The 25,353-nt window shown below is 52.8% G+C and overlaps 1 protein-coding gene across 1 annotated transcript in view; it reads right to left on the minus strand.

Moving 5' to 3' along the window:
- Positions 1–23,981, minus strand: part of LOC131215730 (titin-like) — a 130,227-nt gene extending 106,246 nt beyond the window's left edge. Inside the window, exons 1-9 of the mRNA XM_058210122.1 lie at positions 23,742–23,981; positions 9,871–9,993; positions 8,475–9,794; positions 8,066–8,416; positions 6,541–6,705; positions 5,705–6,475; positions 3,916–4,107; positions 2,322–3,840; positions 1,082–1,242 (exon numbers count right to left, since the gene is read on the minus strand). Coding sequence (XP_058066105.1) covers positions 1,082–1,242; positions 2,322–3,840; positions 3,916–4,107; positions 5,705–6,475; positions 6,541–6,705; positions 8,066–8,416; positions 8,475–9,794; positions 9,871–9,993; positions 23,742–23,981 — 4,842 coding nt within the window. The remainder of the gene's footprint in view (positions 1–1,081; positions 1,243–2,321; positions 3,841–3,915; positions 4,108–5,704; positions 6,476–6,540; positions 6,706–8,065; positions 8,417–8,474; positions 9,795–9,870; positions 9,994–23,741) is intronic.
- Positions 23,982–25,353: the final 1,372 nt, after the last annotated feature.

The raw sequence follows: 25,353 nt of genomic DNA on the forward strand, positions 1-25,353 counted from the left end.
ACCCGAAACCAGTCAGTGCCGGGGCCACTCGCGGGATCGTCACCACCACCACCACCGTCATCGTCTTGGTCGTAGTGGTCACCGAGCCGCGCCACATGTGTTGGTGTTGGTCCTCTTGGTGTCGGACACCAGTCGGCAGTCTTTCCAACCCCAGAATTCTGAACACCGATCGGCTGGGCCAATCTCCATCATGGTGGTCGTGTGTGTCTCTCACTCTCACTTTCTCTATCTCTCTTTCTCTCTCTGTCACAAAAGACCAACGTGGGGACACTTGTTCGGCCGGTGATGGAAATGAACGGAGTTCATTCAACCTGCCAGCCAGCCAGCCAGTGGAGGTTCCGTCACCGGAACCTCTCTGCCACATGATTCTCCTGGCCCCTCCGGATGCTCGTCGGTCATCTCGCTACTCAAATCGCAGGTTGCGCGCGCGCACCTATCAATATCGGGACGCACCAACACCAACAAACACCCCGCCGAGGGAACCGATATCTGTCAGCAGCGATGGCCACTGATTTTCGTAACTTGACTCGGGACCGACCACGACGACGGTGACGGTGACAGTTTGTCACCCCAGCAGCAGCGGCAGCGGCAGTGTTCATGCGTATCCGGAGCCGACGGCAAAATCTCGGTTTGCGCCGACTCCCCGCCGGAGCCGCGAGTGTGTGCGAAGGAAAGATTTATCTATTTTTAACTATTATAATTAAAATCGAAGCACAAGGAGTGGAGCATGCGACCACACGGACGGACGGACGGACGGTCGTTCAAATCGTCCTGTGAAACGCGACCCTCCTCGAGTGGACTTCCAAAAGGAACCCGGGGGGAACACAGCAGGGCGGGGAGAACTATGTACAAACCTGGCGCACTACTACTGCGGGAAATGTGCGTCACTAATGCGCGTTTGACAACCTGAAACGATGCGTGCTCGATGAGCGCGCGAATGGCTTAATTGCGCGGGACCACCACTACCATGTCGGGTGCCTATATACACGCAAGGATTGGGCCGCGGATTGTTGTTGTTTTCGGTGGAATCATTGTGTGTGAAGATGAGCAAAAAAAACACGGGAGAAGGACTGAGACTTACTTTCACTTCACGGTTCGTGAAGGGCTTCCCGTCGTGGGTCCAGCGCAGCTCCGGTGTCGGGGTGCCGGTGACGCGCGCCTCAAGCCGTATCTTCTGCCCGACGCGGGCCATCACGTTCGACAGGGGCTCCGGGAACGCCGGGAACTCGGTCGGTTCCAGTGCTGTGATAGAGAGAGAGAGAGAGAGTGAGGGCATCATCATCGAACGAAGGCGAACAGGTGCGAGCAGCTGATTATGGCCGCAACGGTAGCGATCTTCGGACGGTTCCCCTTCAAAAATAGCTCACGATCGAACACGGTTTCTTGGCGATTCTTTTTCCGACTGTTGTCTCGGGGGGGCCCATTGCTTGGTTTTTCCCGATGTCGGCCGTCATGGTTGCGACAAATCTCGTGGAACACTTGCAAAGTGCGACAAGTGGACAGCTGAACCCGTTTCCCTAGTCATGGTTCTGATCTTCCCCTACTTCCACAGTCTCTGTAGCAGTCTCGTTAGCTACACTCGGGAAATCGAGTGTGTAATATCATTGACAACCCCTGCTTACTGCACCGCAAAAGAGGCCTCCACCGAGACCTCGTTGCTACTCGTTGAATCGCGCGCTACAAAGTAGCAACGCAGAAGAGCCGCTAATGGACCCATGCAATCGGGCGTGTAATCTTAAATGTCGCTCCCTGAGAGAAGCACATCATCGGAAGCTGCTGCTTGGTAGTCCGTCCACTGCACGCACCACTTTAAACCGTGAAGCGAGGCCCAGAGCTGTCCGCTTCGATTGCCGGTGGTGCAGAGAATTATTGCAAAAGATTAGCGCACGCACCATTAGAAGGAATGTTGCGCGCGCGTATAACTCCCGGTGACAGCACTCTAGAAACTCGCGCGCGTTGGATGGAAGATTAATTAAGTTTGACCGAAACACGAGCACGCCACTCGAGGCCACGGGGATTATCGGGAAAGTTTATGGACACTCGCCTCGCCAAGAGGGTCCGTGAAGTACGATTAGAACCTCACTTTACACCACTTCTACGCTAATGGCTCCGATCTTCTACTTGATAGGCGATCAAAAACTAGATTCCGATGGAGGCGCATGGTTACTGTCATTTCGTGACCAACCAGGCGCCTCCATTCGATCACTGCAGCGGCACGTACGTTTCGGGGCCCGCTTCCGCACTGCACCGAGACACCGTTTCAGCGACGAGAAGCACATCACACCGCCCGACTAATGTGATCGATCACCGGCGCTACTTACGTTTGACCGTGAGGAATGCACTCGTTTGGTCCGAACCACAATCGTTGATCGCCCGGCACGTGTAGTGTGTTTGGTCCTCGAGGTAAACCTGCTCGATGCGTAGTGACGCCACACCCGACGCCGGATCGTACGCCTGGCGGTAGTCGGGTGATCCATCGATACAGCGATCGCCCTTGTACCAGTGCACCGCAGGGACTGGGCTCCCGGCAACGACACAATCATACTGGAACGGTTGTCCTTCCTGAGCCACGCCACCATCGAGCAGGGGCATCGTAAAGGAGGGCGCCGTCCCGGATGGTCGCACTGCCGGCGATGAGGTCTCCTCCGTTACCCACAACCTGGCGGTGGTGTCGGCCACACCGGCCTCGTTCGTTGCCCGGCACAGGATATCGGCACTGTCGGCCGTCACCGTTTCGTCGATCACCAGCGTACAGACGCCACTCGTCGGATCGAAGCCCGTCCGATAGTCCGGGTTGCCGTGTACGCTGACGCCATTCTTGTACCACTCGACCATCGGCACCGGATGGCCCGCGATCACGCACTGCATGCGCACCCGTTGCCCTTCCTGTACGCACACATCGGCCAGCGGTTGCACGACGCGTAGGCTCACTTCCGGCGGCGAGGACGACGGAACGGTCCCGGCCGTTGTCAACGCCGTGATTGTGCTGAAGACTTCGTGGATTTGCTTATGAATCTGCTCTTCGACCGTTTGGATCACCAGCGGGGGCTGCGGTTCCTGAAGGTACTGCGCCTCGTCGACGGTCTGCACGTCGAACGATTGCTGCTGGTGTGGCAACCCGCCGTGCGGTGACGTGGTGGTGCTGGTGGTCGTGGTGATCTTGACGTCCTCAACAACGGTAGCTTGTTGCTCCGCAAGCCGCCGTTGCTCTTGTTCTCGTATCTGTTGCTCGAGGCGTTGCTGCTCGAGGCGTTGCCGCTCAAGCTCGCGTTGCTGTTGCTCGAGCCACAACTGCTGTTCACGTTGCTCTTGCTCGAGACGTTGCTGCTCAAGCTCACGTTGCTGTTGTTCAATGCGTTGCTGCTCTAGACGTTGCTGCTCCCGTTGTTGCTCCTCGAGCCGCTGTAGTTCGAGTCGCTGTTGTTCCTGTTCTCGCTGCTGCTGCTCAAGCCGTTGCTGTTCAAGCTCCCGCTGCTGCTGCTCCAGGCGCTGCTGTTCCACTTCACGTTGCTCCTGCTCTTGCCGTAGCTGCTGCTCACGCTGTTGCTGCTGTTCCGACAGCTCCTTGACCCGTTCGTATACTTCGCTTTTGATTTTGTAGAACGTTTGGAACAGCTTCGTGTTTTCGGTGTAGATCGTGACCGTCTTATCCTGTCGGTACAGCTGCGTTGACAGGGCCGAAATGCGCTTCAGGGCATCGAGCTGGGGCGTTTCGTTGGCCCGGATCGTACCGTCAACCTGCGCCACCAGATCGTTCGCCACATCCACGTTGTTCAGGATCGTCAGCTTGTTGTTGGCGTTGATGAGGTCCGCGTTCAGGTTGCGATAGTTGTTCTCGACCTGTAAGCACGCCAGGGGGGCCAGGGAGGGGGTTACCGATGGTCGCACTTTGTCCCACGCGATCACAACGCTTACCTGCCCGACCAGCTCAAAGTACTCGATCGCGACGGCGAACAGCTGCCGATGTTCCTCGATCCTTCGCCGCAACTCGTTCCACTCGTCACGGATTCGATGTGTCTCCGAGTCGACGTACGGGCTCGTCTCCGGGTACTGCCGGACGAGTTCCGCCCCGGAACTGATGAACGTGTCGACGCGCTGCTGCAGTTCCTGTGTGCGTGACAGAGAGTGAAACAGAGATCAAAGAAGCTGAATTATTTCCGAAATCATTTCTGACAGCGATTTAATATTGCTACTCGCAACCGGACTACATCATGCATTTCTGCGGCCCCCCGGATGGGCAACAGGTGCCCAGGATCGCTAATTGTTAGTGACAGAAAAATGAGCGCCGCACTGCGAGATGCTGAAAGGTCCAGGGGAGAGATCATTCATCATCATTCCCCTAACGGGGCCCGCCCTCGTACCGAGTGCTGTCACGTCGAGGAAGAGATCCGTCTAAACCCTCGTGACGTGCACGCGCGTTATGAGTGTGTTTGTCCGTGTCCGCTGCGGACCTCAATCCGTTTCGGGCGGGCGTGCGCTCGCGTGTGGTACCGAACCCAGAACAAACAAATCACACGGTTCTATAAATATTTACACAGCTCCGCCGCATCGCGCATCGGCTCACAGTGAATGGGACTTGATGCTGCTGCTGCTGCTGCTGTGTTGATGAATTTCGAGCCGGGAAGTTGAACATTAGTAGGAAACGGATCCAAACACAACCTAGGCTGTTCCGGCCTACGGCTTAATAGCAAGAGACATTGTTGTACTCGGTACACATAAAATGTGCATCGAAATATAGGGGCCCCGCCCGTCAGTCTGTAGGAATAAACGAAAGTCCTAGCTTTCCAGGTTATACTGGGGCAAAACAACAGAACGGTCTTTCGACCACCACGCAATGCGTGGTTGGTTTGTTATGACGATTGCTAATCAAAACACACGGATTGCGGATTGCAAAACAATCCCGACCCGGATCGCGATGGGCCACACCGTTTTCGTTGAATTCGGGCTTACGGGACCACGCAATGCAATCCTTGCAGCGGAACAGAGAACATTCTCAGACACGTCGTGGCCGTGTATGTCGCTTATCGCCCCGCTGTCAGCCGCAGAGCGCCAAGCGCGCCAAGCGCGCCAAGATTTAATATCTTCTCGGCTCTATCTTTAGCCGATCTCTTTTTGGGCCGGGCGGCCACTATCGAGAACCCTTGATGGGCCACCTTTTTGCCAAGATATGGCAATCGCCACACTCGCCTGCGTCGTCGGCAGGGCGCGATCGATTACGGGTGTTCCGTTTCGTAAAAATAGGAATTTCGTCGCCTCACGAACGGAGTGCGCGTCGTGGCCTCCGCCGCCATCGGTGCCCATCAATAATTGCCTCGATCAACATCCGTGCCAGAACCGTAACGGGGGGACATCTCTCAGCAGACACAACTTCGCTGCTGCTTGTTTTTCAATTTTCCACCCAACACCGCGCTGTGTATGCTGATGATCGTCCTACGCGCGATCGTGTCGCGCTCACGGCTCAAAGTTATGACAATCCGCACATGAAAACTCTTCCCCTCCGCTAGGATTAACTTGAAAAAACAACACTCACTTCCCACAGTTTTTTCCCCCGCTCATTTTTGTGTTCGCAACTCGCGCGAAATTCAAGATCGCGAGGCGCATCACTTGGCGCCAGCCAGCCGACCTCACAAAGCGAATGCAATTCGCTGTCAGGCCCTGTCACGATTAATAGCTGGCACGGCTTTGAAGTTCCGTCCCCACTCACCTGCCAAGCGGCTGCTTGTTGCTCGAAGGCCACCCGGCTTTCCTGAGCCTCGGGCACGCTCTCGCCGAACTGGCCCCGCTGTGAGTCCAGCCGCTCGACAGCACCACGGATGGTGGCCCGCACCTCGTTCAGTTCGCGATCAAACGCCAACACGTTGTGCTGCTTCTTTAGCTCACAGTTCTCCGATTCGGTCTGTGACTCAAAGTACGTCCGCAGGTTCTCCAGCAGCGTGATGATCTTGTCCGTATCCATTTCCTTTGCACCAGGTGGTTCCTGGGCCTTCACTCGCTCGATGATCTGCTCGCTCTGCTGTAGCAACCCACGGAAGTGCTCCATGGTGGCCTGTTTGAACTGCTCGTAACCCTCGGCGATCGCTTCGACACTTCCCGGCCCGGTCACCGTTTGCTTGGTAGCAAAGTACTCCTTGATGCTGTCACGGCACCGGACGATCGACGAGAGGAACTGTTCGATCGCCCCCGTCAGCTCGCTGAAATCGGCCGCCATCGAGTGGAGCCGAGTTTTGATGGAGTTGAGATTGTTCTTCACGGCCACCACATCCTCTACGACGACACCACCGGACGACGTACCGGCGGCCTCCAGCTGATTGATCGTATCGAACCGGTGCGTCAGATCGAGCTCGGCAGCCCGAACATCCGCCTGCAGCTGGGTCCGCTTGCGTCCGATAAAGTCCATCAGATCGGCCGGATTGTCGAGCGCGGTGCTGAACACCGGGTACAGTTGCTCCTCCAGCTTCGACGCCATAGCCAGTGTCTGTGATAGAAGCTAGAGATTAGAGCCCGATCACGGTACCCGCGAGGACTCCTCCCACAGCTTACCTCCATATTGGCGGTCATGATTTCCTTCAGAGTGGTCTCCGTGCGCCGTCGAGCGTTCCAGCTGTCCCACTCATTACTGATCGCCAACTGACGATCGGCGAACTCGGCGAGCGTTCGCTCGACGTACTGCGCTGCGCGCGATTTCTGCAAGTATGGGTCCACAATCTACGGCCGGCCGGGTTTCGGGTCCGGTTGGCATCGAGTCGTATAAATATAAGAAAAGAGGGAGAGCGCACGGAAATTAGGAAACCATATCGGGCACGGAAAGAGGGAGAGAGCGAGATCGGGCGAGCCGGAGCGGGTGGAAAAACCAACAAACATTGGAGCGAGCCACCACAATATTTGCCGCTGCCGCCTTCACACGAGTGAAGGCGTTTGGAAAATGCGCCGATGGTCACCCCGGCTCTCCCGGTCCCGACAGCGAAATGATTGACCGCCGGACAAATGGCGTGTTTGCGCTTTTCAGTTTCTCTCTCGAGTTGGTAAAAAATGGGAAAATCGCTCACAAACTGGTCCCATAAGATACTACGCAAGATACTGCGATTGATGTTAAATAGCTTTGAATTTAAATAGCATTAAGCTTAAATAGCTTAAATAATCACGAATTATATGTTTAAGTATTTCTGTTTGAAACGTGATGCTTCACGCATTACTAAGTGAATAAAATTGTGTCACCTCAAAGCTCTTTAACATTTTCATAAAAAAAAGTTCCAAACGAAAACGTAGTTCGTAGTTCCTCATTTCCTATAATTCATCACCCGACGGGGTCCGAGTGCTTTCAACGAAAACAGGGAACACGTAATAGCAATTACTAATCGATTAACTCGCCGCATTGCTACCGAAGGTGCCAACTCGAAACTCGCAGGATCGCCGCGCCGATCGAGGCGGCAATATTTACCTACGCGACTTACGATGCGATGCAATGCGCTTCAAACACGTTTAAGACGCGGCGGTAGCAATTAATTAAAAACCACCAAAACCACCAGAAACACGATACGTGCGGGGCCGATCTCCGTTTGCAGGTCGATGCCGGAGACCGGAGGGTTCAAATTACCGGCGACCGGCGAATATTGGTGACGCGATCGGTTGGCATTCGAAGCGAATCGGCTACTGCATTTCATCATCGTGATTTGAATTTATCACCCTGCTAAACACTGTACCTTCGCTGCTGCTGACCTACTCTGTACCGCTCACACCCGAGGACTTACTCATTATTCAATGGCGTTGATCCGTGAGACAGCAGCTAGACCACCAACAGACACATGCACACAGAAACGGCACCCAACTTTCCATGCAAACCACGGCCAACACGGCCAACCCGGGCAACGCATGCAATCTGTCGCCGGCGGTTGGCAGTGGTCCAACTCATCCGTTATTTAGTATCCCCAGTCCCGGGCCCCCCGGATACGAGGTGTTTGTCGCAATATAGCTATCCACCAGCTATATTGTCCGCCTCGCGTGGTCTGCGCTTGATTTACTCACGCAGGTGCACCGCAACATCAAATCTCCCGTCCAATCCACCAACCTTTTCCAATTGCTCCACAAACTGAGCGCCGATCGTGCGCAGGCTCTCGAGCGTCTGGTGGATGTTGGCGGTCGCGGCGTGGATGAGCGCGTGGTCGGCCGGGTTGTCCTTGAACGTCGCGAACTGGATGGCGTAGGCGTCGAACTGGTTGCGCACCGTTTCCGCTTCCTGGTGGAACTTGATGTACAGCTTCAGCCGGTCGACCCGCTCGATGACGTAGTTCTTCAGCTCGATCCACCGCTGGCGTAGACGATCGATCTTGCACTGCACGTCATCGCGCTGCCCGTCGGCCAGATGCTCCAGGCTCGGGGTCAGCCGGACGAGCAGGTTATTTATAGCGTTGCCTTTGATCTGCAAGCAAGGAAGATGATTAAGCGGTGTCGGCTCCGGAACCGGATCTACCTCTTACCTCTAAATCGTTCAGAAATTGATGGTGCAACAGCAAACACTCTTTGGCCTCGAGCAGAGTGTCACCCATCCGGTGGATACCGCTTCCCCGGACAATGCGTTCTTCCCGTGCCTCCTCCAACCACGCGTACAGTTGACCGTACCGTTCGAAGAACTCGTTCAGGGCTTGCGATGCCCGCACGGTTCGTTCGCTCTCCTCGTTGCAGTGCCGTTCGAAGTCTAGCTTACGCTGCTCGATCCGCTCGATCATCGCCAGCACACCGGCCACCTCGGGCTTCGTACGTCCCACGTCGTCCACCAGCGAGTAACCCGCCTGCAGTACGTCACCGATCGTTTCGCGAATCTCCTGCAGAAGCTTCTGGTGCAGTGGCAGGTCATTCGGTGACGAGGGGCGCATCTGTGCGCTTCCGGCCTCCAGCTGTAGCTGGTCCAGTTTCTTGAGGATCGCTACCGCTCGGCCGAAGAACTCGCGCGACGATGCGAGCAGTGTTTCGCGGTGATCAATCTCCTCCAGGTGTTCCGAGCAAGCGTTCAGCACACTGTACGCCTTGGCGCACGCTTCATCGCCCGCGAAGCACCCGCCCGTCAGCAGCTCCTCGGTGGCCTTCGTGATCTTGAGCGATTTGTCCCGCAGCAGCGCAGCCTCCGGTTTGAGGCTCTGGTACGTTTCGAGCAGATCGCGTGCCTGTTCGGCCGATTCACCGAGCGTGAACGAGCTGAGGTTCTGGCTCCGGACCCGGTTCAGGCACTGCTCGATGTCCTCGAGCTCCTTCGCCAGGATGGCCAGCGTAAGGCACTGCTCGAGCTGGGTCTTGCGTGAGATCCACGCCTGCTCGAGCTGGTTGCGCCGGTTCGAGAGATCTTCCAGCCACGCTTCCACCTGCCCGGTGGCCTGTATGGCATCGAGTTTGATGTGGTTCGGACGCGAATCGAGCGTTCCGATCTCGGACAGGACCCGCAATCGGTCGAGCATCTGGTTGCCAATCTTGAGGGTGGCCGAGATGCTGTTTAGCATATCGCCCCGCAGCGTGCGGAACGATTCGAGAAACTCCCGCACGGCCTCGATCTCGATCGGGATCATCGTGTCGTTGCAGGCGACCTCCAGCGAGGCCATCTTGCCGTACGCCTCACCGAGCCGCTCGAAGAAGCTCACGTTCAGCGTCACGATCTCTCGACGCTCGGCCAGCAGCCGTTTGATGTCGTGCCATACGGCATTCAGCGACGAGGCCATCTCCTCTATCAGTGTCGGGTTGGGTCTTTCGTTGGATGCAATCTTCTCCTGTATCTTTCGATAGAACTCCTCCAGCGGCGTGGGCAGGTTCTAGAAGAGACCCATAGGTAAACGGTGAGCTGGATTGAACATATTTCTGACGTCTGGCAATGGACGGTAAACCAACCTGTATCTGGTGCAGCAGCTCATCTTGCTGATTCTGGAGTTTGAGCGCATCGTCGAGGCTAGGGCCAAGAAATGTGAACTTTGGCAGCAGGTCCGCTACCTTTATGAAGCATTTTTCTCCGCTCTGAAATCGAAAAGAAGAGGAACATCGTTAGACCGATCAGTAACAGGATCCAAAAGCGATCATTTCCTGTCCCAACGCACTTTGGGGAATTTATATGGGATAGGCGGACAACGAGCAACATTGAGGATCTCATGTGACGTAGCATCACCACGCAGCGCAACTGCGCGATCGCGATCTGTGATGTTGCGTAGCTCCAGTTCTCTGGCGATCGCGCGATCTCTCCCGTAATTTTTCTCTCACCTTAAGATTTCTCTCTCCTTGTTTCAAATCTCTCTCTCTCTCTCTCACGATCGTGTGCAATGACAACATGTTTATATTAAGTTTCGGGTCTTCTTCTTCTTCTTCCCGAGATCTGCGTCCTAAACCGTGAGCGCATGTGATCGCGTGTGATCTGCGAGACCTTTTCGGCTAACGCCATCGTCATCATAGAGCAGCGGCATTTCGACTAGTACCGATTTGGGTCAAGGACTTGAGACCATTTTATTAGGGTTTTTCTTGCACTTGAGAATCAAAATGAAAATACTGATTGTGCAACGAATGGTGGGGCCACTAAGGGATGTACGACTCTACGATGAACAATTTTCCCCACCGACCCAGAACACGGCCCCCAGACATCGATCGCCACCACTGTGTAACCGGATCCCATAGGAGCGCGCCATTATTTCCGCTTCCTTTCGCTCTGTCTCTCTCAGATCGCGAGATTTTGCGCTTGTGGAGGATTAGTTTCGCTCATGCATGCTGGGTCTTTTGACGTTTGTTTGACGCAGATTTGTTTACATTCGATTCATTCTTTGGGCGTGTTGACATACGATCGCGTCCGGACGAGATCGAGTTGCACGCACCTGAAAAGTCACAGCGTCTTTCGACGAACAAACCAAAAAAACGGCGTACACTTTGGGAAGTGAGAATTGCCATTTCCGTCTAAGGTGGTAAATTCTCGGAAACCACCAAATCTAATAAACTAGCTCTGGAGCAATTACACGATGATTTGAGTAGGACTGGAGCGTAATTTGTAGTAATACTGTCTCAACTGTCACTCAAGTCAACCGCCTCTAAGACTACTAGATCATATATGCCTTCAATATCAACTCGATATTTTCTTTTATTCAGGCCAACAGGAAGCAAACTTGTCACCGTCGACTGCCCAGTCCCCAAATTAGCCAGCCCCGTCATTTTTGGGACACATTTTTCTCTGTTAGCCCAGCAAAGGAAAGCGCGAAAGGAAAATTAATTGGCAACCATCCGCGGCGGCCATTCGCCGCCGCGACGACAGGCTAATGATTTTTGAACTACAGATGGGAGGGTCAGCATGGCTGGGTGGATAATTTGCTCCGATTTCGCAGTTCCAGGAACACGGTTCCGGTGCGGAACCTCTGTGGTTACGCTCAATCAACAGAGCAAAATAAAATGGAGCGAAGCCGATGTTTGCAGCACACAAATCTTTCTAGCGGTACCACCGGCGGTGAAAGCATATCAGAAGGAACGGTTCCCCTGGACGGCAGGGTTCCGCAATAGCAGCAGCAGCAGCTTTTACTTTAGGAACATGTCACGCGCGGTTCGCGATGTGCGACTCGACTTATGGCCCCTAATGCCGGGTGCCTTGCGTACCTCGCGATGACGAATCGAAACTCTACCATGTGGCGGTCCCCCAGTGGAGCCCAACATTAAACTATACTTTCGGCTTCAGTGACTCCCGAGTGCACGTGTTCATAATTATCTAGCTTGTAACGAACTCCCGACCGGGGGGGGGCAGTCAGGGAGCCGATGTAGGTGACGCACATTCCATGCATTCCCTTAGGCTTTCCACGATTTCGGAGGGAAATTTAATTAGATTTAAGGTGCAAACAACTGTTTCTCGACCCAGCCATATTTCCGCCCCGTAGTAGGACCGGAAAGGGGGGGTATCCCCACAAAATAAAGTGTGAAATGTTCACTTCGCGTCGGCGAACGATTATTTGTTTTTTCCGTTTGTGGCTTCTCCTTCTAATTGTGGAGCCGTTACTGAATTGAATTAAAGTTTCCTAATTTGGAACATGCCGTTCGCATTTAGAATAGCGGAACAGGTTTAGCAGAACAAACAAACAATGTCGACCACGTTACGCATCGCTTATAAATGGTTGAACTGGTCAAGGATACAGTTAATCGAGATTCTAGAGATTCAATATTTAAGACCATAGAGATTTAGCTTTTTTCCTTGTAAGACTTTTTACAAACTTCATTCGACCAATAAATCGGCCAGAGTAATAAGGTCAAGTTGGACGATCATTAGTTGATTAGTTTGTTTACTATAATCCCAATGTTGTAGTGGTATTTCGGGCAAGTTTCGGTCTTTTCATTGTTGGGTTTAAATAAATATTGTGTTTACCATGGACATTTTTGGAACAAAATGCTTGAAATGTAGTTTAAGAAGTTTTTGTTTGAAAGAAAACTCTAAGAAGCTTTACAAAAGCAATCTCCAGTTATGCTGTTACTGCTTTCTAGCCTTAGTGCTCTACTTCACCACCCATAATCATTTTGTGGCGTTTTTTCCCTAATTACGACTAAAAGACCAACTTTTTTGTTCGATATCCGAAACTCACTAAACGATCACTAAGCGAGATTGTGAGTATTATAGAGCCGTGCCGTGTCTTGACCAGTGACCGAGTGCTTCGCTGGTGGTGGTTCCGGTGGTCGATTGCGGACGATTGAGCGGTTTTGCTTTCGCTGTTACCCCCTCAAACGGAGGATAACGATTCAGTTTCACTCCGGAACAGGAATGTCTGCCAAGTGGCTAAGTCCCGCTAAGCCTGCTCGGGGCCCTCCATGTGGCCCCCAGGGCTGGACTACTAGCCAGCTCACCGAATCCGAAGACCGCTGTGATGGTCAACAAAAACAACAACAACAAACGGCAGATGATAGCGTGTAATGGGGCATTACAAGATGTTTTGCCCGCGCTACACCCATTGCGCCGCGGTCGATTAATTTACGTAGGCTTTTTTTTTGCTTTATATCGCTTTTGTGTAAGTGACTTTTTTGTGTGTTTGTTTTCCTCCCATTTGCGACAAAAAAGCGTGCCCTCCAGGCCGCCTCAGGACGATGAACTGCGTTTCGTGGCACAGCAAAGCGCATCAGATCTGAGCCGTGTAAAAGAGCTTTATAGAACCTGCTATCGGAGGCGGCTGGATCGGTTTGCTGGAGTTCGGTAGATCAACCTCACTTTCTCGGTTCGCTCCAAAGGGTCAATGGCACCTTGGCTAATCCTCAAAACCGCCCAAACCTGCCCCCCAGTCCGGAGTATCCAGATCATTCCAGAATCTCTGCGCGGACCGCGGAGAACCCGGAGATCACCAGACCAGACCGAAGGCACCGGACCCGGAAAGAATTGGAGCCTCATAGCTTATCTGCGATCTTGTTCGTCGGCCATACGTTTGCATACGCTCCGTAATGCAACCACCGTAAGACCGGACGGTAGAAATGGTGCACACCGGTGCACTGCAAGAAATATTTATTGCCCCGATTACGGTTCCGATAGGTATTAATGGGATAATTACCGAGGGGCCAGGCGGTTAATGATAAACCTGAAATGAGCACGGACTGCACCAAGGGGGACCGGACCACCAGTCACCAGTGCCAACGCACACACAGAGAGGGAGAAGAAAGTCGCGGCCTAGTATTCGAACCCTTCGAGGTCGGTGTCAGGCCCCGAAAGGGCCGCCAGGCCGCGCTCGGCGGAATACTCAACCAAGTGACCTTTTCCCTGTGGTGCTAATTGCGGGCAAAAAGGAAGGAATTTTCTGCACCGAACGACGAAAGGTTTACCAGAACCTATGCCAACATGCCGGCGATGGTTCACTAGAAGCTACGAATGCGCTTCAAGTCGATCGGCTGTCGTACTACATCGTTCAATAATTGAGGTGCCTAGTAAGCAAGATTTACGAATTCCATACCCAAATCATTGTCACGTCTAACAAAAAAAAAACATCTCCACGTCAAGTGATCAAGTGATCTAGAAAGCGGGTATAAAAGACCTAACGAAGTTCTGTCCACATAGGGTATTCTCGAGGACATTGGGGCTCGAGTGTTATCAATCGGTGTAGCGCACACACGCCAACACTACCCGGTAACTCCCGTTAAACACACATGTTTCGCTGTTCCGCCGATCCGTTTCACATCCGATCCGAATGAAACAAATTAAAATTAGATCCACGGCCAGCCCGCGGGAACGGCGGTACACCATCGGTGCGGCACGGACGGAGGATCATCAGAACGCGCGCGGTAATGCGCTAACGAACACACACCCGCGATCACCGCCTGGACCCTCTTGTGAACCTCCGTGGTTCTGGTCTGTGTAGGTTTTTTTTTTTTATTTCCCTCCCTTTCTTACTTTTACTCGACTGATAGAAAAGCGTTCGCGAACGAAAAAGATTGTTAATACCATCGGCGCGAATCCCGCGTAGAAAGCCGCCCAGCGCGCTGCTTTTGTGTAGATGGGTTGGTGCCCCGCACATGTGTTGAGGTTATTTTTATGCTCACCGTACCCTGATCCATGATACGTGCCGATATTTGCGCCAACCGAACGGCCGGCTGGGGCGATGAAAAATTACAAACATGAGCGCGTTAAAATCGGCGCCGCACCGAGCGCACGCAGATGCCGGGAATTTTCCAGTGGAAAATACGTAAAAATCGGCCACAACCGTCGGGCTCGGACTCGCTTCGTGCTTTCCGTGTGAGAGGCATTGAGAAATTCGAAGAAAAACAGTCCCCGAATCTCCGTATCTCCATATGTTAGCAGCGGGGATATGAGAATTGCTGTGTAGTTGGTGGCATTTGCATAGGAACGAAACGAATGCCGTCCGTTTCCGTTCAACCGAACCGTTCTCGAAGCATGCGAGTTATGCCGATCGGTGCCGTGGATCATAAAGTGGAAACAACGAAGGCTGTGTCCGCTTGTGGCGCTGGAATCGAACTCGGCCCGAATGAATGTGGCGGCACCACATTCCGTACTTTGCGCCACTATGATGTAGGCCTACGAGTTCTTAAGACAATTCGTTCTACATCCTGATGAAATTTCCTTTTTTATATATTCATACAGTTGGTTCTTGGATCTTCATTAGCAAAGCACTTCTCTCGATGATCGTAAAACCAGCGCTCGTTAATTAACATTTACGATCCAACCCTTCCAACGACACTTTTATGTCGACCTAATAGCCAAGCGACTGCGCGACTGAGTACTCTCGCCGGTTACCTCATCGCGTCTTGCGGCCAACTCGTTCGCTTGTTAACAGCTGCACGCACGTTTGTTGTGGCGTTTGCTGGCGCACACATATGTTTGGGTTACTCCGACCACGATCGTCACCTTTGCGAGCTGCTCCTAAACTTTTGCGAAACAGGCGAAAAGTATTTACATTTCGATCGCCAGGATATCCCCCCGTTCGGCCGGAAGCAGTGCAACGGAAACCAAAACCCTTGCGAGCCGACCCCGTATTCGGGTTCTGTTTACAAACGTGTCCATTCGCGCGGTTCGTCTCAACGCAATCCTTCAGCGACGATAGTCTTTGGCTTTGGCGGTCTGGTCTGCTTCCGATCTTCCCCGGCTTAGTGGTCACTCGACGCGCACCCGGCGCAGTAAAGCGCGGTGCTAAAGAAGATTAATTTTAGAACATTGCAACATTAAGCACGGCGTTTGCGAGCGGCGTTTTGCGAGGAGACCACATCCCGCCAAATGACGTCATCCACTGGGCCAATGGGCGTTCCAGAATCGAATCCGCGCGAGAAAGTGCCACAAAGTGGAAGGTCTAAAATAGACTGGATCATTACACCAATTCTGTGCATCCTCTATCTGGAGGTCACTGACTTGCGGGTCTTATCTTGCTGCGCGCTGCGAAGCTTGGACGACCTATATTCCGTTTCGCAAAAACAACGTCCGAATTCGCGAGGTCAAGCCACGGTGAAACTGGGACACCAGTGAGTAGCTGAGTGAGTAACTTTAGAGGTCCGATCGTGAAGCCTTCGATCATTCCGTGGGACCACCGAGCATGCACGCACACTGTGCCATATTAGCATACAGCACCACCACCACCAGTAACCACACCTCGAGATTGTTTATCCAAATATGGCCAAAGCGACGTAAAGTAGCGACGCGCACGCTCTTGTTTACCCGAAAACCTCATCGAGCGACCTCGTGGCTGCTGAGCCACCGTGGAGTGAGTAATAACCGGTCCCGGCGTGTATGTGAGTGTGGCAAGCACTGCGGTTGGGGCAAGCCCCCGCCCAAAGCCCCAAGTGAAAGGACGTCAGGCAGGCAGGTGAGCCCCATAGAGACGACGGCGACGATAAGCCTTTGTTTACAAACACATACTTTCGCTGTTGCGATGCTATGCTGAGCGCACCTGGTAGGTGACCAAGGTAGCTAGAAGGTGGATGCCCCCGCCCCCCGGGGGGGTCGTGGTGTGCCACCCAAAGGGTGCTGAGATCAAAGTTCAAAAGTTAAGCGCGCCACACACGCCATAACCACGGCCACGCCATCTGTCATCTCGAGCGGTAGGCGGCAGGAGCGACTGCTGTCCGTGCGGCATGTTTATTTAAAACGACATGACGGTGCCTAGAGGGCCTGGTGTAACAACGCAGGATGCGCCACTCTGGGGAAATGGTTGGGAACCGATTTTGTCGTCACTACACGGGCTGAGAGCTAGGACTCGAGGACTTTTACGATATGGTTGGCTTGAGCGATGAGCTCAGCAAGAAAATGTTTCTCCTTCAACGTCCTGACATTTCTAGCAATGGCCACTACTTTTATTTCTCTGTTCCTTACTTTTGACTCTCACTTCAAGCTCTCATTCAGGAATGGGTCCTCTATGATTGCTTCTTCGTAAGTGAGGCAACTTTTTCACTGTGACTGTGACTGATGCCTACTACGATGATTTGTTTGGTTCCTTCAGGTTATACCCATCAATAACTTCCAAAATGGAGGTCATATACAAAAACGTTTTCAACATAAAATTGTATTTGGACCAACATCAAATTGGACTATGGACGAGTTCCAAAAAAAAAAAACAATCCAACAATCGCACAAGTCGTATGGACATCACATAGAAGCATCCTTTAATAAACTTCTATCTGTGTTGATGAAAACCAAAGATAAAATGTGTTACCCTACAGTAAATGGAGCTCAGCTTCGCTGCTTTTCAGCTCATGCAGTACCACGCAGGTCCTCCGGTCCTCCGGAGCTTCATAATCGGCTTTGCGCTGATCATAAACGCAAACCCGTTGTGGTTATGGGGCCCACCAAGGGTGCGAATGTGATTTCCGTCCGTCCACGCGTTTCGGACGGGTGTGAATTAAAGTCTTTCGGTGGGCAAAGCGTCCGTCCCAGGTACCATGCCCGTGTCCCCGCGATTCACGAACGTCGAAAGCGTGTCTTGTTGTCCGCGGATCTTTTGTGCAAACATTTGTCTCGTTACTCCTACATGGACCGATGGACGATCGCATGATTTTATTTATGCGCAACAGCACACGGCACAGCATTGTCAGCTGGTCTGCTGCAGCAGGCTCGTAAAGAACACGTAAAGTACTGTCCCGTCGTAAAACTGTCCCTCGGGTGACTCACTTGACATACGGGTCCGGTAAAGGTTATGGACCAAAGGTGTTCCCATGTTAGCGAGATTTACGCCCTGACCGCGCTCCGGCTCTCTCTCGTTTGGGGAAAAGAAGCAATCCCAACTAATTTATGGGCACCCGTAAAGTACCGTACGTCTGGGCGTTCTACTTCGCACACGTGCCTGATCCCGATTGGTGATCCGGGAAATGAGTCAGACGAACACCCAGCACAAGCCGGCAGCAGGTGATCGATGATCGGCTTTCGGCCCATCGAATGCCCAGCCAATTGGCCACACAACTCAATCTGCATCATAAATGGAGCCCCCTTCCAGCAGCTGTTGCTGCTAATCACCGCAAACCAATTTTCACTCCATCCCGGCTGATTCCCGATGTTCCCGTTGGAACCCGCGCGTTCGATCGGTTCTGTTCCCAAATTTGAATAGCAAGTTCTGCCGACGGCCAGCGCAGCCGCAACGGGAACCCTGCTGCCCGGGCCCCGGAAAACTATTGGAGCTTGTCAGCCAGCCAGCCAGCCAGCGGGCACTCGCCTCGCCGTTACGCACGATTGGCGATCGGTGGAGAAATGGGACCAAAGCTGCCAAAAACTGAAATCGATTCGAAAGGCCCGGCCGTCCGGCCCAAAAGAACTCCGACCTAGATGATCTTCTGGTCACGCAACTCAGCCCCCCCAAGGCGGCCCAGTTGCTGGTCTTAGCTGGGCCCAACTAGTCCGGTCACACCGATTTATGATGGGCTTACTTTCCCTGCGAACGGGCACGCAACCCAACGATCGGCCTGTCGGAAATGTTTGGTCCAGTTTTCCGTTGGCCGCCAATTGGTCGCGTCGCCGCCGGCGGACCGGAACGGAACGGATCAGTGTTTTCGCGTCGCCGTGACGCCGCCCGAACGGACGGACAGACGTCGGACTAAGTAAACACATTTACGTCGGCCAGTCTCCGTGGGCATTAAAATATGTTTTACTTTGCTGAGGTTTCGTGGAGTCGCTGCCATGTGTATCTTAATCCCGAGCCGGCCGACTGGTCGGTGTTGGGGATTACCCTTCGGGGCATCGGTTTTCCACGGCCACGGGCTGTCTCCGACCGCAGTCACATGTGCACATTTTTGCACGATTTTCACGTTTCTGGAACCCCGTTTTCCGGTGGGAGAAAAGCTCGGAAACGGTGGAACGGCGGCGTAGAACATGGTTTTTAAGATTTTATTTTCAGGTCGCACATCTGCTCGGTGACATCAGCTCGGGCGGGTTCCGTGGGCCAAGGAAAAGCGCCGTTTCATTGTTATTTTTGGAAACTGTTGCAACCGTTGCAGTGGCCGCGAACGAATGGTTGACGCTAGCTGTCCAGCCCCCGGATTTTGGTATTTTTTTGTAACAATGATATCATAACGTTGTGTGGTGCGTAGAAAATAAAACTGTTAAATTTCGACAGGGAACTAAACGTTGGACTCTAGTTTCGAGTCAATTTTCACTAATTCGCAAAATTTAGCATAACGGAAATTATTTAAAAAGCATTTCAATATCAACAGTATTGGGCATAAAACTATCGACAAATAGTACAAAGCACTGGAAGACCGATTCCGACTGAACCCGGGAAGAATCAGCTACTTGTCTAATTCTTTTTCATATCCATCTCACCTACGAAGCTCCGGATCCGGAGCCCGGACCGAAGACTTAATTTAGTCTGTGCCGGGAGCTGCTAATCGTCGGAAGCTAATTAATCCCACGCTGTCGGCAGACCAGTGCCGACCAACGATCGAAGGCACCCAACAGCCAGCCAACGGCCAACTTCCGTTTTGTACGGAGAATCGGCGAACGCGCCATATGTGCTAATTTTCCTCCGCCGGAAAAACGCACCGCAAACCAAAGCGTTTAATCGTCCGAAATTCTGCGGCGCGAAATACGCCTCCGCCGATCGTCGTCGACGGGCCGGCTGGGATCGTTGATCGAATGGACCTCCATAAAGTTTCCGGTCTGCTAATAAGAAGTAACACAAACACACCCCCGATCGATCGGGAACAATAAACAAGAGTTTTGCGCAATAGAAACTGGCGTCCACACCTATGGTTCGGGTAATCAGCATCCCCGTGGGGGATTGCTATTTATTGAACAGCACCGTGGGTAATTTATTTAGGGTATCAGGAAGTAAATACGAAGCGTGTTCAAGTCGCGCAGATTCGTCACAAATCTTCACGCCAACCGTGAAACGGGAGCGAAAGGTCGGTGGCTTCCGCGTGAAAAGCCGGAAAATCCGTCTCTCGATACACGCATTCGAAAAGGGTAAATGCATAAATAATCAATCAGTAAAAGAAAACAGCCGGCACCCGGCTCGGGTTTCCGTGCGCTTCGAGCTCGACCGGACAAGACCGGGGTCCCAGCGCTTTCTTCTTGCCGGTAATGCGAGTAATTAAATTTAATTTAAAAAGTTTCCAATTTCCCAATGCCTGCAGTACACAAATAAGATCCCTGGTCCGGCCCAACCTTTTGGGGGGCGGATTGAAATTGAAGCTGATTTGTGGTGAATTTTGCGAACGCGAGTATCATCTTGAGCATCTTCTTCGCTTATTCGCCGACCACCGTGTACGGCGCAGTTTCTGCTTCGTTCTTCATTTTTCAAGAACCCCCAGCAACAATCTGCGGTCTTATCTCCCGACGGTGAGTCCCAATCCGTACCAACGTCCCGGCACCAAGAAGCATGTGTTGGCAACAAATGTGTGGCTTTCGATAGCAAGCAGACTCCGCCGACAATATTGGTGGAGTCTCCCCGGACAGACTCCACAATATTGTTTTAACCTCTCTCTCTCTCTCTCTCGTTTGTCCCTCTTCAGCAACCAGAATGGAGCTACCGACACGGCACCGACGGCAGGCAACATGGACCATAAATTATCGGAGAGTCCTCCTCCGGGATTGGAGGAGTCGCCTGAACGATCGACGAGGGTGGATATGCAACATTTTATTCGAGCACGCGTTCTCCGTTGGCCCTTAACGATGCCGCACTCGCTGCGTTCCTGGGGTCACGAAAGTTATTAACTTCGAGCCAATCGGTTTGAATGTTTTACGATGTTTTGATACAATTTAGCATATTTTATTACTTTTGATGTATAATTTAAATCATTTGTAGCGTGCGAACTGCCAAAGCCAAAAAGCAAAGCAGGGCCTTTATGGAATCCTTTTTTTTAGGGGGGGAATCAGGATCTTTTGGTGCCCGTTTTTGGGCGTTTCCCTGCCACAAACACGACACGGTGATCACACAATCTATGCAAAACGACGTCTCCGTCCGGCCGACTAACCAAAAACATGAATCCCAAACGCCCGATCCGGATCCGGAGTTTCAGTGTGTGAGGCCGATGGAAGATGGTCCCGCAAAATAAAACCGCGAAGAAGAGGAACCGGAGAAAAATGGTCCAGAGAACGAGTTATATTTTAATGCTCCAGGCTTTTAAGCCGGAGCCGGGCCCCCCCAGACCGGCCGACTTCTGTTCACCCGGAGATCGCACCCGGCCTCGGATCGCAAAACTCGATCGGACCCCGCAAAGCGCGAAAGGTTACATCGAAGAGAAGGGTTACCACAGCACCGTTTATAGTGATAATTTTAGGGTTTTACGGCTCCTTGCCGATCCGCTGGCTCTCCGTCCGATTGTCGTAGTGGGGTTTCGGATTGCCTTCCTGAAAGCCTTACTATGGAACGAAACCACCCGAGATCCAGTCTAAGACCTAATAAAACCTCGTGACGCTATCGAGTGCAATGGCTGCCAATGAAGCGATCATCATCACCCATGCAAGGACATAAAAACCCTCCAAGAGGCCACGCAGCGTTGGGAACCAGCCAGCCTTTTCGAGCTCGTAAAACGTCGAACGTGATTCCGCACTGGACCGGTCTCTCTGCATGTGGCCAGCGCCACCCCCCGGAGAGCTGGCACCCGAAAGGGTGATTTTCACCCCGCAAGCGACTTTTATGGTGCCGTTTCGCCCCGTTCCTTAACACGCGGCAGGCTCCACGGTCCACCCTTGGGTCCGATGTTTCTTTCGTGAAAAACCGTGAGAGTGCGCCGTCGCGAGCGAGAATTTTCTTGCTCTAATTTTAATTATGTTTTTCGCTTTTTATGATCCGCACAATACGGACACATGCGCGTGTTGCGCTCACGCTTAATTGCGGCACTTTCTCGGCACGGCACGGACCCGCGCAATATGATGCCGCGCGGCCGACTTATTAGTGGCTAATTAATATAGTTTTCCAAAACTTCGATACTCTCCGTTCGTTCCCGGATAATAAAAAGCGGAAACGAATCTGACGGGGCAGGCAGGGCGCGGACTTGATTGGGCCACGCATGACCAGGCGTGGCGTGTGGACGCATGCCCCACAAATTGGCCGGGACTAATCACGTTTTACTATTTGTAGAGCGCATCGTCGTCGTCGACGTAGCCACCATCCCCGGGACATCTAATACGAAGAACTGGTCACTCGGGGCCGCTGTGTGTCTGGGTGGATATTAATTAAAATGCAGCACGCTTCGATTGCGGGGCGTCATAATCCGGATGAAATATGTACGCGCGCGTGTCATCCGGGGCTCCCGACGTCCCTCAAGCTAGTCGTCAAGTACCGGTCAATTTAATAACGCTGCTTCTTCTTCCTCACACAGCAACGGCCTAAGTCGTTGCCGTTCCAAGAAACGAGTTCAGATTGACGATTAACGGCGTCCGGCAGGTCGTTGGCGCACCCCACGGGGTTGGCGCCGATTGTCAATGAGTGATCGTTGAATTGCAGAAAACGCAGACTGCTACGATTCATACATACAAATCAGGCAGAACGACGCGCTAGTCGTCAGCGTACAGAAACAATACCAAGGTTTCTAGAACCGACAATGACAACAATATATCTTGAATCTTGAGCGGGTTGACTGGGACACCCTATCCTATCAGCACCCTCAGGTCGGCACAGAAACGGGTACCCACATTCTGTAATTACCGTGAGGAACCGCTAGAGACAACCGGTCCCCACCTGGGTCACACACAAGATCGATGAATGCATTTCAATTCATCTGCCCGGCGATAATCTTATACGCAAATGCACCTGCGTCCTCATTAGCATCGTACTTAAAAGGTGCTTAATCTTGCGGTGCGTGTCACAACGGCGGAAGCACTCGATCTCCGCGGGCGAAATGGGACATTTCTTCTGGTCCCCGTGAACACGAGCGGACCAGAGTCGGAATGATCAATCAGTATCGCCTTTCGGTCGGCCCGTGACACTAAATAGGCGGGCAGCACCTGTTTCTAAAACCTGTTTCGGCTTGCGGCCCTCTGACCGACCTTGGAGCACCGGCTCACAATTAGCATGCCGAGCGGCTCGTCAGTCAGATTTGCAGCCTTTGGCTGGAGTTTGAGATTCGTAGTCGTTCGTGGAAAGAAACTGACTGACAAGCGCATGGTATCGATACAATGTATGGGCGATCCACGAGCGAGCATATTGCATGCCGGGCAGATATTACACTTTTCCCCCATCATACGCCTGGAAGGGTACGCGTGCACCGTGACGTACCGTGAGCAACGTTCTGATCAGTCGGCTTCCGGTTCCATGGAGCATGGACCCGTCAAGAGAAGCAAAGTCCGCACGCGCCCAGCCATAGATCACTAATTGATTGTAGCTCACTCGATCGTAGCCTGCCGGGTGAGAAACCACACTCGACGCTAATGGGAAGTGCCTGGAAGGTTACTGGCATGAAGCTCCAGCAGCACCGTGGTTTGTACTATAATTTGCTGCAGAACCACTCAACCAAACACACACCGGAGAACCCTGTCCCTGTGCTGCAGGTGCCTCCAGCACTCCAAGGAACCGCCAATCGCCAATGAGTTATGAACTCTTGCGCTGTCGCCTTCGGGGGTTTGTGAAAAACGCACAAACACCGACCACATTCCTCACACAAGCCCACATGACCATGATTGATGATGATATCTGATCGTTGATCCACCGCGAGATCTGCGGTGAGACACCCGGCCCGGCCGCCGGCCGCCTCGACCTACTCCGTTATGTGAGGATCGGGTTCAGGTTGGTGAACTATCGCACCGGGCGCCGGTAATGTAATCTCCACAACCGCGTAGACCTTCAAACCTAAACCGGACCGATTAGGTGAATCTTCCCGAATACCCGCCCGGGCGGACTTACCTTCAGAATCGCCACCACCAGCTGAAGTGGGCCACCCTGCAGAACGATGGTGCTGATGGTGGTCGCCGTTAATCCTGACGCTTGGGATGGCCCTGCCGACCCGGCCGCCCCGGCCGCCCCGGCCGCCCCGGCCGCCGTTGGTCCGATGGATTGAGCGAAATCTTCGTTCAGCTGGCGCTGCAGCTCGTCCAGCGACGAGAACGTACCACACGAACTTCCCGTCGGTCCCGTCGGCTCCATAGTTCACCTATTCACCTGTGGTTATCTCCAGTAAGTTCTTCGAAGTGGCCCCCAAACGCCACCAAAGCAGCCAGACTTCACTTTCGAGGAGTTCGTTACACAATCTGGACACTCCGCAGGTGCGCGGCCAGCAACACCAGCATCTCTAAGGACCCCTCGCTCTGGTGAAGGTGTTGGGCTACCGAGAACTACGATCTTCACGGAAAAGGAAAATAATTGCGATTATCAACTGTGGAAAGGGGGACACTGGAAGGCCACCTCCCCCCCAGCTAGGTGTGCCCCAACACGCAGGCGCGTCAACGCCTTTTCGGATCACCGGCCGACGACGACGATCGCGCACCACGCACACCGATCCCCGATGACAGGGTGTTGAGTTGAGAAGAACGGAAAAAAGAAAGAGCTAAACCCAGGCTGTAGGCTAATGTATCAACCGCTCAGCAAGCACGCACGCACGTACGCACGCGGTCTCGGGATGAAAAATTAGCTCCTGTTACCGTCGCGCTCCACACGATCCGCACTAACACCAACACACACCGCTTTCGGGGCACGATCGATTATGAAGCACTAAAGGGAACGCTTTGAAGTTGGGCCAACCAAACAGCGAAGCACAGCGACCGACTTTCTGGAGGGGGGAAGATAACACCGATTTTATCACAAATCACCGATCGTCGACGAGATGAATGATCGCTTGCAACTGATCGACTTCGGGCTACAAGAAAACGCCGGCGGAGCAGAGGATGTTCTAAAAATATCGGAACGCGGATTGCGCAAGCCGCTGGAGCGCGCGCATCCAGCTTCACTTCACACCGGCGGGCGCTGCATTGTTGTTGTGGCTGCTTTGTCACTTTCACTCGCACCTATCCCGTATGACTATCTCCTTCGCGTGTGCGTACCTGCTGCTGCGGCTGAGTTTTGGATTGCGTTTTCGATCGTGTGGAGCCGAGAAGATCACTGAACACACTGAAACGAACTCAAGCGAACCACGGGGAACCACGCTGCTGCGACTGAGAGTAACTGACTTTTCGAATCTCTGACTCTCTTGATCGTATACTCTCGCTCTCCTCTTTTCCTTGAGCGGGCGCAAGATGTCGAATCGCGCGATCGCTTCGCACTGCGTGAGAAAGGTTTTGGAGTGAGAAACCGCGATCGTACCGTTTTGTCTATTAACCGATTGAAACGGTTCATTTTTATAATTCTGTAGGAGACCGAAAGTTCTCTTAAAGCGATTCAAAATTTGCACTGTAGACGGTTTTACTTTAAAAGGTTTTAAATTAAATGAAAAATAATGAGCAGACATGGTGAGAAGGGGTGAGATGGTGAGATGAGCCATTTCAAATCCGCTTCGAACCGCTTGAAACGAACAGACTTTTTG

The sequence above is a fragment of the Anopheles bellator genome, chromosome 1 (assembly GCF_943735745.2).
Source record: "Anopheles bellator chromosome 1, idAnoBellAS_SP24_06.2, whole genome shotgun sequence".
Classification (NCBI taxonomy): Eukaryota; Metazoa; Arthropoda; class Insecta; order Diptera; family Culicidae; genus Anopheles; species Anopheles bellator.